Below are 12,992 nucleotides of genomic sequence, written 5' to 3' on the forward strand. Positions count from 1 at the left end.
TAGCCCTTCATCCCAGCATGCTACAGGCCCAATATCAGTACCCTGGGCCTTTTGGTTATTGAGAAGAAGTTGTTTGAAGATTTTAACATATTTGACCCCTGTGACCTTGAAAGTGGGTCAAGGTCATTTATTTGAACAAACTTGGTAGCCCTTGTTCCCAGCATGCTACTGGCTAAATATCATCTTCCTAGGCCTTTTGGTTACCGAAAAGAGGTTGTTTAAAGCAAAAAGTTGACGCCGGACGGCCGACGGCCGGCCGGACGGCCGGACGACGGACTCCGCACCATAACATAAGCTCACTTGCCCTTCGGGCAGGTGAGCTAAAAACAAAACAGAACTGCATATAATAGATATTATTCACCTTTCACAAAATGACTCACTCTAAGAGTGTGTATATAATGTACAAATTATTTGAAAAGCCTTTGAATCATAAAAGTTAATCTGAAATTGAACCAGCATGAAAATGAATGCAAAAATCATAAAAAAAATTCCAAAACATTGTATGAATATCGTTTTCATGCTTCCTCAACAAGACAGACATTTGACCAGATGAAGACATTCATGACAAACTGTAAGATCAGATGCTGTAGATGTAGCAAGAAATCTATCAGCTGCTGAATATGGACAAGGACAGCTTTATATTCTAGTTTTCCACAACAGTGCAATGTGTTTTATGTTAGATCGTACATGTCGAGGCAAGGTAAAACCTGTGCACCCATAATCTGAAACTAGACCTGCCATTTTACCACATAAAGCAACTGTGAGATGCTTGGTTATAGCCTGCACCCTGGCCGTTTACCAAAATGCAATTATTTCACTTCATATAATATATGCTATATACCCATTCTAATGCATTAACAACTAGAAATAGATGTCAATAATGCTTCAAGATATCAAAAATGAGTAGAAAACTTTATCTAAGTTAAAAAAAAGTATCTGTTGAACAAATTTTTATCTCCAAAAAAGCAATTAAGTCATATAATTAACCGATTTAAATTAATGTTTACTGAATCCTGTTGTATATCCCAGCAGAAGTTTTCTTGTCCATAGATTAGAAGCTCAACAGTGTTAACCGGAGAATGTGATTGTTACCTGTCCAGTCAGTTGCCATTTCCCTGACTGTAAAAATTTTCCACTGGCTTGTTCGGCCTCATGGTCCTGGGAAACAGACCAGGTGAAACATCTGACCACCCGGTCCGAGTACCCCACCACCACCTCAGTCTGTCCGTCACCATCTAATGGCGAAAGTCAGTGAGATAATTCAGATAGCTATTTTCCTCATTGTTTATTGACACATGGACAATTTTTGTGATCTAGAATTTAAATTCGTTCATTTCCATTTGAGTTAAAATCATCTTTGACAAAAAATATGAATTTATCATAGGAATTAAAAAATCTTAAAATGTTGGTTTGAAATGGGATCCAACAAGTAATACATATCCTGAATTCTGTTTACTTTTTTGGCATATTTGAATGTTAATATAAATTATATACTGTACTTAATATTTTCAATTGATATTTTTTTTCTGCTTTAAATAATATCTGCATTTCTTCACAAAACATGCAGTTTCTTTCCAAAAAGCTCCTATACCACCCTACTACCAATATCATTTGAGTGACACACTTACAGATACCATCCTACACTCCTAACCCCACAAACACCTACCAATATCAGCTATGAGGAGAACCTTGCCATTGGCAGGTAAGTGTTGTGTAAATGATGGCTTTACTATCTTATCAAGCTCCTCCTCTGTCTCCTTGCCATTCTATAAATAAACAATTCCACATAGAAAAAGAAAAACCAACAAAAATTAGAGAAAATAAATATATATAAACTTTATATAAGTGTGATATTTAGCAGTCAGTGTGTACGCTTGTATAAGTAGGAAAACTATTGTTCCTGAAGAACTTCCTTTGTTTTTTTGTTTGTTTTTTTGTATTCCTAAAATTTAATACAATTCAGTTAACCCTTTCACCACTGTAGACCAAAATGGACTCATCCAGATCAATACATGGTACTCAAGTCTACTCAAGTTACATAGGGGTGAAAGGGTTAACATAAATAACTTTAACAACTTTACACCATCATGCAACTTGTGAAAGCAATTAATAAATACAAGTATATTTGTAAAATGACCTGGTACAATCCTATCTTAGCATACTATATGATGGTTGATGTTAGAACTTCAATCTTACTACATTTTGTATAACCTCTGTTGGGACAATAGCCTCACGACTCTTTGTAAGGAATCTCCATGTATGTAAAAAAAAATGTGTTACCTCCCCTGAAGAAGATTCCCCTTTGACCTCGAACAGGTAGCACCAGCCCTCAGCTGTCAGAACTACCAGGATATTCTGTTCATGAAAGATTTGGAAACATTTATTAACAGTAAAAATTATCTGGTCGTTTCTCTGGAAAATTCAGATAAGAAAAATAATATTAATATATGTAAATTTAAAAAAAAAAACATTTCTTATCTATAAACAGAATTTTACATTTTTGAAGTGTCTGGGGAGCTTAACACAATAAATTTGGTACTGTTATACATGAATGTTAGCATCAGATTAAAATCAATTTTTCGACATAGGCAAACTTGAAAAGCCTAGAGGCTTTGTTTTTATAATAAACAACTTGAAAAGCCTAGAGGCTTTGTTTTTATAATAAACAATGTTTTACTTCAAGTACAATGTTAACTTCCTGTAAACTAATGTACATGCATCAACTTACTTTTCCTTTTCCGTAAACATCTCCAACGCCAATACATGTTATCTGGAAAAAGACAACAGGGCATCATAGTATCTGATTTTGTTCTGATGTCAGTATATTAATTGGTGGTTGATTTTATGATGATGTAATATACTAGGTGATACATAGCAATGACTAGAAATAACACACATCCAGTATGCCTGTACTTGTCTAATGTTAGTAAACCTTTACTAAATAACTAACAGCTGAGATGTTTTTACTTTTATATGTAACAGCAAGGATTAATCTTAATGGTACAATGAGGATATTATATATGTTACCCTATGATACAGTGATCAGATATATTAACTACATGACGCAGCTTAAGGATGTCTTTACGGCATGTGATTTTGGAGGATTGGCCTTCTTTCGTCACCATACCAATCAAGGAATGTCTTTTGGTTTGAAAGATCATTTCAGGGGTTTATTGCATATTCTGAGTGTTTAGGCTACGGGCAGATTTTTTTGCAATTTTCATTAACTAGCCCAAGACATATTTTCATAGTAACTATTGAAGATTTTCACAAATAAAATTTACTAGGGCCAGTGGAATTTTTGTACACTACTGGCATTTATCTTTATCAAATAATATCACTTAGTTTTAGTTTCTTACCATTCCTAGGTCTGTGCACACTTTCCATGGTGTTCGATTTGTTCCTTTGAAGATGGCCAGGTCACCTTCTGTGTTACCCACAATCAGCTCATTAGCCTACCATGAAAAGAACAAGATGGAAATACTTTGTATGCTATTACAGGATTATAGAAACTCAGTAACATACAACCTGCCTTCATGAATGACAAGTTGCATATTAATTATGCTTTCAACTTTTTGATTTTCTTCAGCAATGAGATTTAAAAAAAAAAATACACAGCCAGATCCTATATTATACCAGACTCTCAGATCATATCTTTGCCAAAGTACATTTATATATGTAATGTATCGAGATACACATTTTATAATATGTATGCATGCCCTTAAATGTAACAGCTAGGAGATGGAAAAATGCATGGCCAGACCGGGTTCGAACCGAGGTTTGGGCATCCTCTTGCCAATCATACAGGTCCCCAAATGCTTGAAACAAGGGTTGGTCACAGACACCACTGTAACAGGAGATAGAAAAATGCACGGCCAGACCGGGGTTCGAAACTCATGACCCTCGATCCAAACTCTAGACAGATACTCTTGTACAATTGAGCTTCCTGGTCACGAACGAACGACCGACCCAGTCCAGTTCCTCTACACTAATACCACAATTATGGATTGCACAGTACATTTTGTATGAGTATGTATATTTTTTAATTAATTAACTGATCCTATATTTAATGTAAATGATTCAATTAGAGTGTAGTGCTTAGTCACAGTGTTTAGCCGGAGCAATGAGAATATTCTTTTCAAAATCTATGTCTTCTGACAAAAATATCAACATAACTATATATGCAACTTCTTGATATATGTTTGTATGACAGACATTAGGCTTAGTACAGTAGTAAATACTGTACCTGTGATTAAATGCATTAATTTAAACGACTCTCTTTATATGATTTTTTATGACATTTGAGGGTAGTACTGCAACTTTTTAGAACTTTTGTATTTTGCTGAAAAATAAAAGTGTTAAACACATGGAAGCCCTCTATCTTATATAGGCTTATGCTGTATACACTGTCTAGCTAGGGTGCTTGTGTATCTGTGAGGGTGGTTACCTTGTCATTGTCGATGTCAGCTAACGTTAAAGCTTGATTGAATAGATTTCCATCGAAGTCAACTTCAACCCGTTCAACAAATGAAACCGTTCGCCACATAGTACACAGTTTGACATTTCATATTACTCGTAACATAATGTGCGAAAATGAAACAAGAGCGTTACCCATTTATAAGTAAAAGGGGTAAGGGCTATTGTAAGGAAAACTGGATAATATTGGATTTGGGACTGAATTTACCTTCTCGCTTCGGCTTGCAATATCTTAATTTATGTATTTCACATTTGAGCATGCTCCGGGTAGTTTGAAGTGAATCAGCAACGGTAATACGGTTATACAGGCAAATGATCGTTTTGCGCGTTTTCGTTCAATTGTCCGTGATAAAATCTGGTACGTAGTCCTAGCCTGAACAACCCGGAAATTAGAGAAAATGACAGATTAGTCTCGGTCAACCAGACGCTTGATCACTTGTTCGGCGTCGCTTGCGCAGACAACAAGAGCCTGGTTGAACGAGACTAACTACAGGTAATATCAATAATAATATATTTGCCTACCTGTGTTATTTGACGCATTGACAGTTGTACATTATGTGTGTATTGACATCTAAGTTAGTTGATACCATCTACGGTTACGTCACAGAGACCTGTTGACATTAGTTTGCAGTGCACAGAGTACTCGAAAGAGGGCGTTGCAGTATTTACAGATAGATAGTGAAGGACACTACCGTTCCAGGTTAGACTACGTACGTGACAGATAAGCAGAATCTAATTATAGTACCACAATCAGACAATTTTCAGACGTTTCCTCTAAATGCATAAAAGCATCACCGTCATAGATATACTTGTCTGTCTTATATTATTACTAGAAGCGTGCACTCGCCCATATATTGTGTGAGTGACTGCTCACAAGATACGTGGTAAAAAAATGTTGTCCAATTAATTATGCACAGGTGTTTGAAATTATGACTGTAAATTGAGATAAAAATGATATAAACAAATTAAGGTATTATATAAAAAAAGTACAGTACTTTTTTATAGTAATACCCTTATTTTCATATGAATTTTATCTCAATTTACAGTCAGAATTTCAAACACCTGTGAATTATGGCCAACGATGAGCATTGTATTAGCAACATAAAATTGAAAACTCAATAGACTAGATATACAGGCACAATACAGTACAGTAAAATTAAGACATATACAGACAATTATTTTACTGTCCATTGCTCGTGTTCTTCGTTATCTCCCTTTGATAATGATAGGTTATGTTACAGATAAACAGAGAGGGCACAATGTCTGTCCGTTCATCCTACCCTGACTTATCTCCCTTCCGCCATATGTAATTATATTACAGATCATAGGGTCAAGGCACACTATTCAGTCCAAATAGAACAAATCTTGTGTGAATTCCGCTTTACCCTACCTATACCCTATATTTTTGTGTGTGTACCCTAAAGCTTTTATTCGATTAAGTGATACATGTATATGCACTGTTAAAGTCAGAACTCCTGCTTTATATAAAGTAAATGTATTTTCCAAAAAGAAAAAAAATATCAATTATCTATATATACCCGGATACCCCCGAGGTGGGGGACATGCCTATAACGAGCCATTTTTGTTTTTAGAAAAGTATTTTTTTGTGCTTACATTTAAGTTTTATGATACAATAAGCTTATTAACAAATCTAATTAAAATCAGATCTCTCATTACACTACGTTATGTAATAAGAAATCTGATTTTAATTAGATTGCTTATTAACATCACTTATTAGCTCACCTGCCCGAAGGGCAAGTGAGCTTATGTCGTGGTGCGGCATCCGTCGTCCGTCCGTCCGTCCATCCTCGTCCGTCAACTTTTCCTTTAAACAACTTCTTCTGAAGAACGGACAGGCCTAGATTCATGATATTTGGCTGAAAGCTTTGTTGGTAGGAGCCCTACAAAGTTTCAGAACGAAAATAACCTTGACCTACTTTTAAGGTCACAGGGGTCAAATATGTCAAAAACTTCAAACGACTAGTACTTCTTCTGAAGAACTAAAAGGTATAGAATCTTCATATTTGGCTGATGGCTTCCTGGGATAGAGCCCAAAAAAGTTTGAGGAAGAAAATTAGTTTGACCTACTTTCAAGGTCACAGGGGTCAAATATGTCAAAAACTTCAAACGACTAGTACTTCTTCTGAAGAACTAAAAGGTATAGAATCTTCATATTTGGCTGATGACTTCCTGGGATAGAGCCCAAAAAAGTTTGAGGAAGAAAATTAGTTTGACCTACTTTCAAGGTCACAGGGGTCAAATATGTCAAAAACTTCAAACGATTTCTTCTGAAGAACTAAAAGGTATAGAATCTTCATATTTGGCTGATTGGTTCCTGGGATGGAGTCCAACAAAGTTTGACAATGAAAATTACCTTGTTCTACTTTCAAGGTCACAGGGGTCAAATGTGTCAAAAGCTTCAAATGACTTCTTCTGAAGAACTGAAAGGTATAGAATCTTTATATTTGATTGATGGCTTTCTGGGATAGAGCCCGACAAAGTTTGAGGAAGAAAATTACCTTGTTCTACTGGCAATCTTCTCCTACATTTTTCGATAAGTTATTGCCCTTTGTTCATTTCAGTAATTGAATTTAGTCCAGAGATCTTCTACATTTTTCGACCGATCTCTGTGACACTTGGTATACATTATAATCATGATAGAAGTTGTGTTTCCCTTAAAAGAATTTTGATTCGACAATTTTTCCAAAAGTTATTGCCCTTTGTTCATTTCAGTATTTGAATTTTGTCCAGAGATCTCCTCCTACATTTTTCGACTGATCTATTTGAAACTTGGTATACATTATAATCATGATATGAAGTTGTGTCTCTCTTAAAAGAATTTTGATTCAACAGTTTTTCCAAAAGTTATTGCCCTTTGTTCATTTCAGTATTTGATTTTTGTCCTGAGATCTCCTCCTTACATTTTCGACCGATCACTTTGAAATTGGTATACATTTAAATCATGATATGAAGTTGTGTTTCTCTTAAAAGAATTTTGAAATCGACAATTTTTTCAAAAGTTATTGCCCTTTGTTCATTTCAGTATTTGATTTTTGTCCGGCAATCTCATCCTACATTTTTCAACGGATCTCTTTGAAACTTGGTATACTTTATAAACATGATATGAAGTTGTGTCCACCTCAAAAGAATTTTGATTCAAAGATTTTTGCAAAATTTATTGCCTTTTGTTCATTTCAGTATTTGAGTTTTTGTCCGAAGATTTTCTCCTACATTTTTTAAAGCATATCAGCTAACCACTCTTAGAATGATGCAGATCTTATTTCAATGTAAGAAAGTATATAACACTATATGGCATTCGACGGGCGTATTTTGTTCCGTCCCGCGGTACTCTTACTGGGCCCACTTGTATAAAACATCTCAAAGTTAAGGAAAATCTCAAGCAATATATTGTCTATGGGAAAAACATCTTGATAATTATATAATACGAAATATGTTCACAGAGCTTATTCTGGTGGAATGAAGCACTTTGATAGCATACAGTTACATATTCGTACTATAAATGTGTATATAAATAAAAATAGTACATTGTATTCTACAGGAGCCTGATCTGGAGTTGACCACACTGTTTTGTAAAACAGTCAGCAGGCAGATTGACCACTTCTCATCATGACGTCGGCAGGTGTGTGTTAACCCTTTCACTCCTATGTAACTTGAGTAGACTCTACTGATGTGGATGAGTCCATTATAGTCAACAGTGGTGAAAGAGTTAAGAATTATCTCCAGATGTAGATCACATATTTATAACAGCTAGAGTGTACACAAATACGTACCCCATAGAGAAAATGAGGTTAATTGCTGAAAGTATTATTTTGCTCTTTAAGTGTACAACATATACCATATTTGAAATACCGGTAATATAAAGAAAAAAACAGGTGAGTTTTTTTAAGGCTCCTTGGCCTCTTGTTTATGACAAATTTAGAACGTGCTGATGGCAATCTTCATTCTTCATGTCATTTTAAGGACAACTTGGATGCTAACCTTGGTTTCCTACATTTTGATGACAGTGTAGGTAAACATATTTTAATGGTGATTTTTCTTCACTACTTTCTGATGACAAAATAAATTTACTTTGATGGTGACTTTTAATTGGCTCTACTTTTTAATGACTGTTTACACAGATTTAAATGGTGACATTGTTTCGTTTTTTTGTGACATTTGTTGGTGTTTTTTTCGATGACACATTAGTAATTGTGACACATTAGTATGTTAACAAAATATGCTTGCTTTGCCAGAGGGGATATGTCTTGTCTTTAATACACTTGCTTTCACCCCCATGTAACTTTGGTAAACTCTACCATGCATTGATCTGGATGAGTCCATTATGGTCCACAGTGTTGAAAGGGTTAAGACTATATGTATATGGATTTCACTTTGTTATTGACAGATTACAAGTGTTTGGATGGTGAACTAGAGCTGACTGACAGCATGAGGGAAGATTTTGATAAACATGGATACATAATGGTCAGGTAAAGTTCATCTAACTAAAAACTTACATTTGACTGTTTTAGTAAGTCAGTAGGAAATGCCAGGATGCAGTATTGTAATTTTTTCTGTAGCAAACTTTTTATATACGGAGTAACATTATAGACATTAGGTGTTGTATAGACTGACAGACAAATATTGTATACACAGATGAGGCAGCAAGGCCGTAATAGCGGACGTAAAAACCTTCAAAATCAAAATCAAATCAATAAACAGACAGGCAGTGAGACAGTCGTATTGACTCTTTTAACTATAGGGTTAATTAAACAATCATGTCCATTGTTATTCAGGTAGTATTTTGCTATCGTTGCTGATTAAAGTTCATATACATTATTTATATTGTTTGACATGTTTTGTTTGATATTTCAGAAACTTTTTGGATTCTGAAGAACGCCTTAAAGTTAAACAGGCTCTGGAAGACTACGACAACATAACAAGCAAAGGCTATAAAGTAAGGGACCACATTTACGGAGTCAAAAACTCCTCATTTTTTCAAAGAGATTTTTTTTTTGCTTAAAAACAAAATTGAGTGTCACAAAGTGGAGAGTTGCTTTAATTTACATATTCACTTTCATGGGCTAAATAATATAGTTTTATAACTGAAACAGAGAGAATGTAAACTACATATTGTAACACTACATTGTATCTATCCAGTGTTACTATTCTACAGATCATAGAGAGGAAAGCAAGATAATTCAAGCTAACCCAATTTATTGTATATATTCTGTGTTACTACCCAACAGATATCTGACAGGGGAAATAATGCATGCTAGCCCAATGAATTGTATATATTCTGTGTAACTACCCTACAGATAATTGACAGGGGAGATAATGCATGCTAGCCCAATATATTGTATATATTCTGTGTTACTACCTTACAGATATCTGACAGGGGAGATAATGCATACTAACCCAATATATTGTATATATTCTGTGTTACTACCTTACAGATATCTGACAGGGGAGATAATGCATGCTAGCCCAATATATTGTATATATTCTGTGTAACTACCCTACAGATATCTGACAGGGAAGATAATGCAAGCTAGCCAAATAAATTGTATATATTCTGTATAACTACCCTACATATATCTGACAGGGGAAAGATCTAGAATGTGAGTTAGCCAAATATATTGTATATATTCTGTGTTACTACCCTACATGTATCATACGAGGGAGATAATGCAAGCTAGCTCAATATATTGTATATATTCTGTGTTACTACCCTACATATATCTGACAGGGGAGATAATGCAAGCTAGCCCAATATATTGTATATATTCTGTGTTAATACCCTACAGATATCTGACAGGAGAGAGAATGTGTGCTATCTGAATATATAATATATATATTCTATGTTAACACCTCACAGATATCTGACAGGGAAGGAAGAGAGTGCAAGCTAGCACTATGGAGCCATCCGGGCAGTGATGTCACAGGAATGGTGGCCCGCTGTGACAAAATGGTGAACACTTGTGAAAAGGTGAGAACTGACACACAAAAACTGATGTCCACATGCTGTCCTTATTTGAAGGTGTCTGTATACAGTGGTACATTAGGTTAAATGAATGTAACCATTGTCTCTCTGAAATTATTTTTTCATTAAAATGTCTGTATTTAATCTGATCAAACTGCGGGGATGATTTGGAAAGGACAGAATTATGTGTAACAGCTGTTGGAGTACTAAGTGATAGTATGCTTTTTGTTAACAGTTGTTGGGTGGAGAAGTGTACCACTACCACACCAAGCTGATGATGAAGAATGCAGATACTGGAGGAAGTCACCTATGGCACCAGGACTATGGGTAATTATAGAAACAAAATGGTGTTATACTTGGTATATTTTACTCTGGGTACCATGTGGTGTCATATTAGACACCATGTATGGGTAAACCAAATGGTGTCATATACCAGAACCATGGATGAACCGTGGCATCATGACTATAGACCAAACCATGTAGTATCATATCTCCCCCTAGGGCTATGGGTTGACCATATTGTGTCTTGTCTTCCCCCTGGGCTATGGCTTAACCATAGTGTGTCATATCTTCCCCAGGCTATGGGTAACTGTGTATCATATCTTCCCTCAGGGATATGGGTTAACCATGTTGTGTCATATCTTCCCCCAAGGGCTATGGGTTAACCATGTGGTATCATATCTTCCCCAAGGGCTATGGGTTAACCATGTTTGTCATATCTTCCCCCTGGGCTATGGCTAAACCATGCTGTGTCATATCTTTCCCCAGGACTACGGGTTAACCATGCTGTGTCATATTATCCCTCAAGGCTGTTGGTTAACCATGTGGTATCATATCATCCCCCAAGGGCTATGGGTTAACCATATTGGGTTTTATCTTGTAACAGACAATTTGAATTTTGGGTAAACCAACTATTCAATGTTATGTTCTAGTTCCCAGGATTGGACATAACCTGTAGCAGCTAGAATTGTTCTGGCCTGGTTTACTGTCACATGAAAAACTACTTGAAAAAAAGACAGCGACCTGCTGTAGCCAGAAGTTTTAAATGTAAAATGTTAGTTGTTTAGTGCACCTGTCCTCTTTTGCTTTATTTTTACATTTTTTTAGGCCATGAATGGCATATGGTCAGTAAATGATGATTTTATTTTGCATTCAGCATTGACTTACTCAATTTAACAAAAATAGATTCATTCTTACTAGGTATTTTCTGAGATTTTTTTTTTTAAATAGTTTAAACAAAAATTGATATCTTGCTTGCTGGTCTTATTGTCTTATCTTATATTTTTTTTAAACCCACCAAGAATGACACTAAAATTTATGAATGACACTTTATTCAAATTTGTTTAATTTTATAATCATTAAGAGTTATAAATTGCTGAAACATATTGATTTCAAAACGAAATGGTATGATTACTTACAGATACTGGTACAAAAATGGCTGCCTTTATCCAGACATGTTGACTGTTTTCATTGCCATTGACAGATGCAATAAAGAAAATGGCTGTTTGGAGGTAAGAGCTTTCGCTGAAAAGTGATGAAAAGTTTGCTTGAAAATGTATCAATAATACATCGACAAGTATTGCAGTTCATGACAGACACCAGATGTTGTATTAAGTAATAACATAAAGTTTTATTACTCCAGGTGGGTTTTAGAAGTTATCTTGAACATGTCTTTAATAGACTATTTACATATGATAATGAGCAGTATATTGATGTACATAGAGGGTATGTTTCAGCAGTGTATAAGACGAGCCTACTTTCTTTCCAGATGAAGTGGCTTTATTGTTAAACAAATATATTTTTCTCCCACTGTTCACATAATTAGCTCCCATTTTACCTGTTCATAATTTCTCAGACAACTCCACCCCGCTAGGTATGATTTCTCTGTGGCCCCCATACGGTATGATTTCCCTGTCACCCTCTAGGGTATGATTTCTCTGTCACCCTCTAGGGTATGATTTCTCTGTGACCCCCATACAGTATGATTTCTCTGTCAGCACCTGGGTATGCGGTATGATTTCTCTGTCAGCACCTAGGGTATGATTTCTCTTTGACCTGAATAGGGTATGATTTCTCTTTGACCTCAATAGGGTATGATTTCTCTGTCACTCCACTGGGGTATGATTTCTCTGTCAGCACCTAGGGTATGATTTCTCTTTGACCTCCAAAGGGTATGATTTCTCTTTGACCTCCAAAGGGTATGATTTCTCTTTGACCTCCATAGGGTATGATTTCTCTGTCACTCCACTGGGGTATGATTTCTCTGTCAGCACCTAGGGTATGATTTCTCTTTGACCTCCAAAGGGTATGATTTCTCTTTGACCTCCAAAGGGTATGATTTCTCTTTGACCTCCATAGGGTATGATTTCTCTGTCAGCACCTAGGGTATGATTTCTCTTTGACCTCCAAAGGGTATGATTTCTCTTTGACCTCCATAGGGTATGATTTCTCTGTCAGCACCTGGGTATGCGGTATGATTTCTCTGTCAGCACCTAGGGTATGATTTCTCTTTGACCTCAATAGGGTATGATTTCTC

General features: G+C 35.7%; 2 protein-coding genes across 5 annotated transcripts in view; one reads left to right on the plus strand and one right to left on the minus strand.

Annotated features, from left to right (window-relative positions):
- LOC110460767 (integrin-alpha FG-GAP repeat-containing protein 2-like) overlaps positions 1-4,622 on the minus strand; it is a 10,758-nt gene extending 6,136 nt beyond the window's left edge. Inside the window, exons 1-6 of the mRNA XM_021513883.1 lie at positions 4,448-4,622; positions 3,360-3,455; positions 2,729-2,770; positions 2,281-2,355; positions 1,667-1,766; positions 1,093-1,235 (exon numbers count right to left, since the gene is read on the minus strand). Of these exons, the coding sequence (XP_021369558.1) occupies positions 1,093-1,235; positions 1,667-1,766; positions 2,281-2,355; positions 2,729-2,770; positions 3,360-3,455; positions 4,448-4,546 (555 nt within the window). The 5' untranslated portion in view covers positions 4,547-4,622. The remainder of the gene's footprint in view (positions 1-1,092; positions 1,236-1,666; positions 1,767-2,280; positions 2,356-2,728; positions 2,771-3,359; positions 3,456-4,447) is intronic.
- A 302-nt stretch (positions 4,623-4,924) lies between these two features.
- The window catches only part of LOC110460787 (ectoine dioxygenase-like), a 16,301-nt gene continuing 8,233 nt past the window's right edge, over positions 4,925-12,992 (plus strand). The window contains exons 1-7 of one of the 4 annotated variants that reach the window (XM_021513937.1): positions 4,925-4,969; positions 8,036-8,116; positions 8,882-8,963; positions 9,349-9,430; positions 10,352-10,462; positions 10,692-10,783; positions 11,877-11,967. In XM_021513937.1, the coding sequence (XP_021369612.1) occupies positions 8,104-8,116; positions 8,882-8,963; positions 9,349-9,430; positions 10,352-10,462; positions 10,692-10,783; positions 11,877-11,967 (471 nt within the window). In that variant the 5' untranslated portion in view covers positions 4,925-4,969; positions 8,036-8,103. The other 3 variants (XM_021513935.1, XM_021513936.1, XM_021513938.1) reach the window with 3 other exon arrangements.

Source organism: Mizuhopecten yessoensis, unplaced genomic scaffold (assembly GCF_002113885.1).
Source record: "Mizuhopecten yessoensis strain PY_sf001 unplaced genomic scaffold, ASM211388v2 scaffold10479, whole genome shotgun sequence".
In the NCBI taxonomy this organism is placed as follows: Eukaryota; Metazoa; Mollusca; class Bivalvia; order Pectinida; family Pectinidae; genus Mizuhopecten; species Mizuhopecten yessoensis.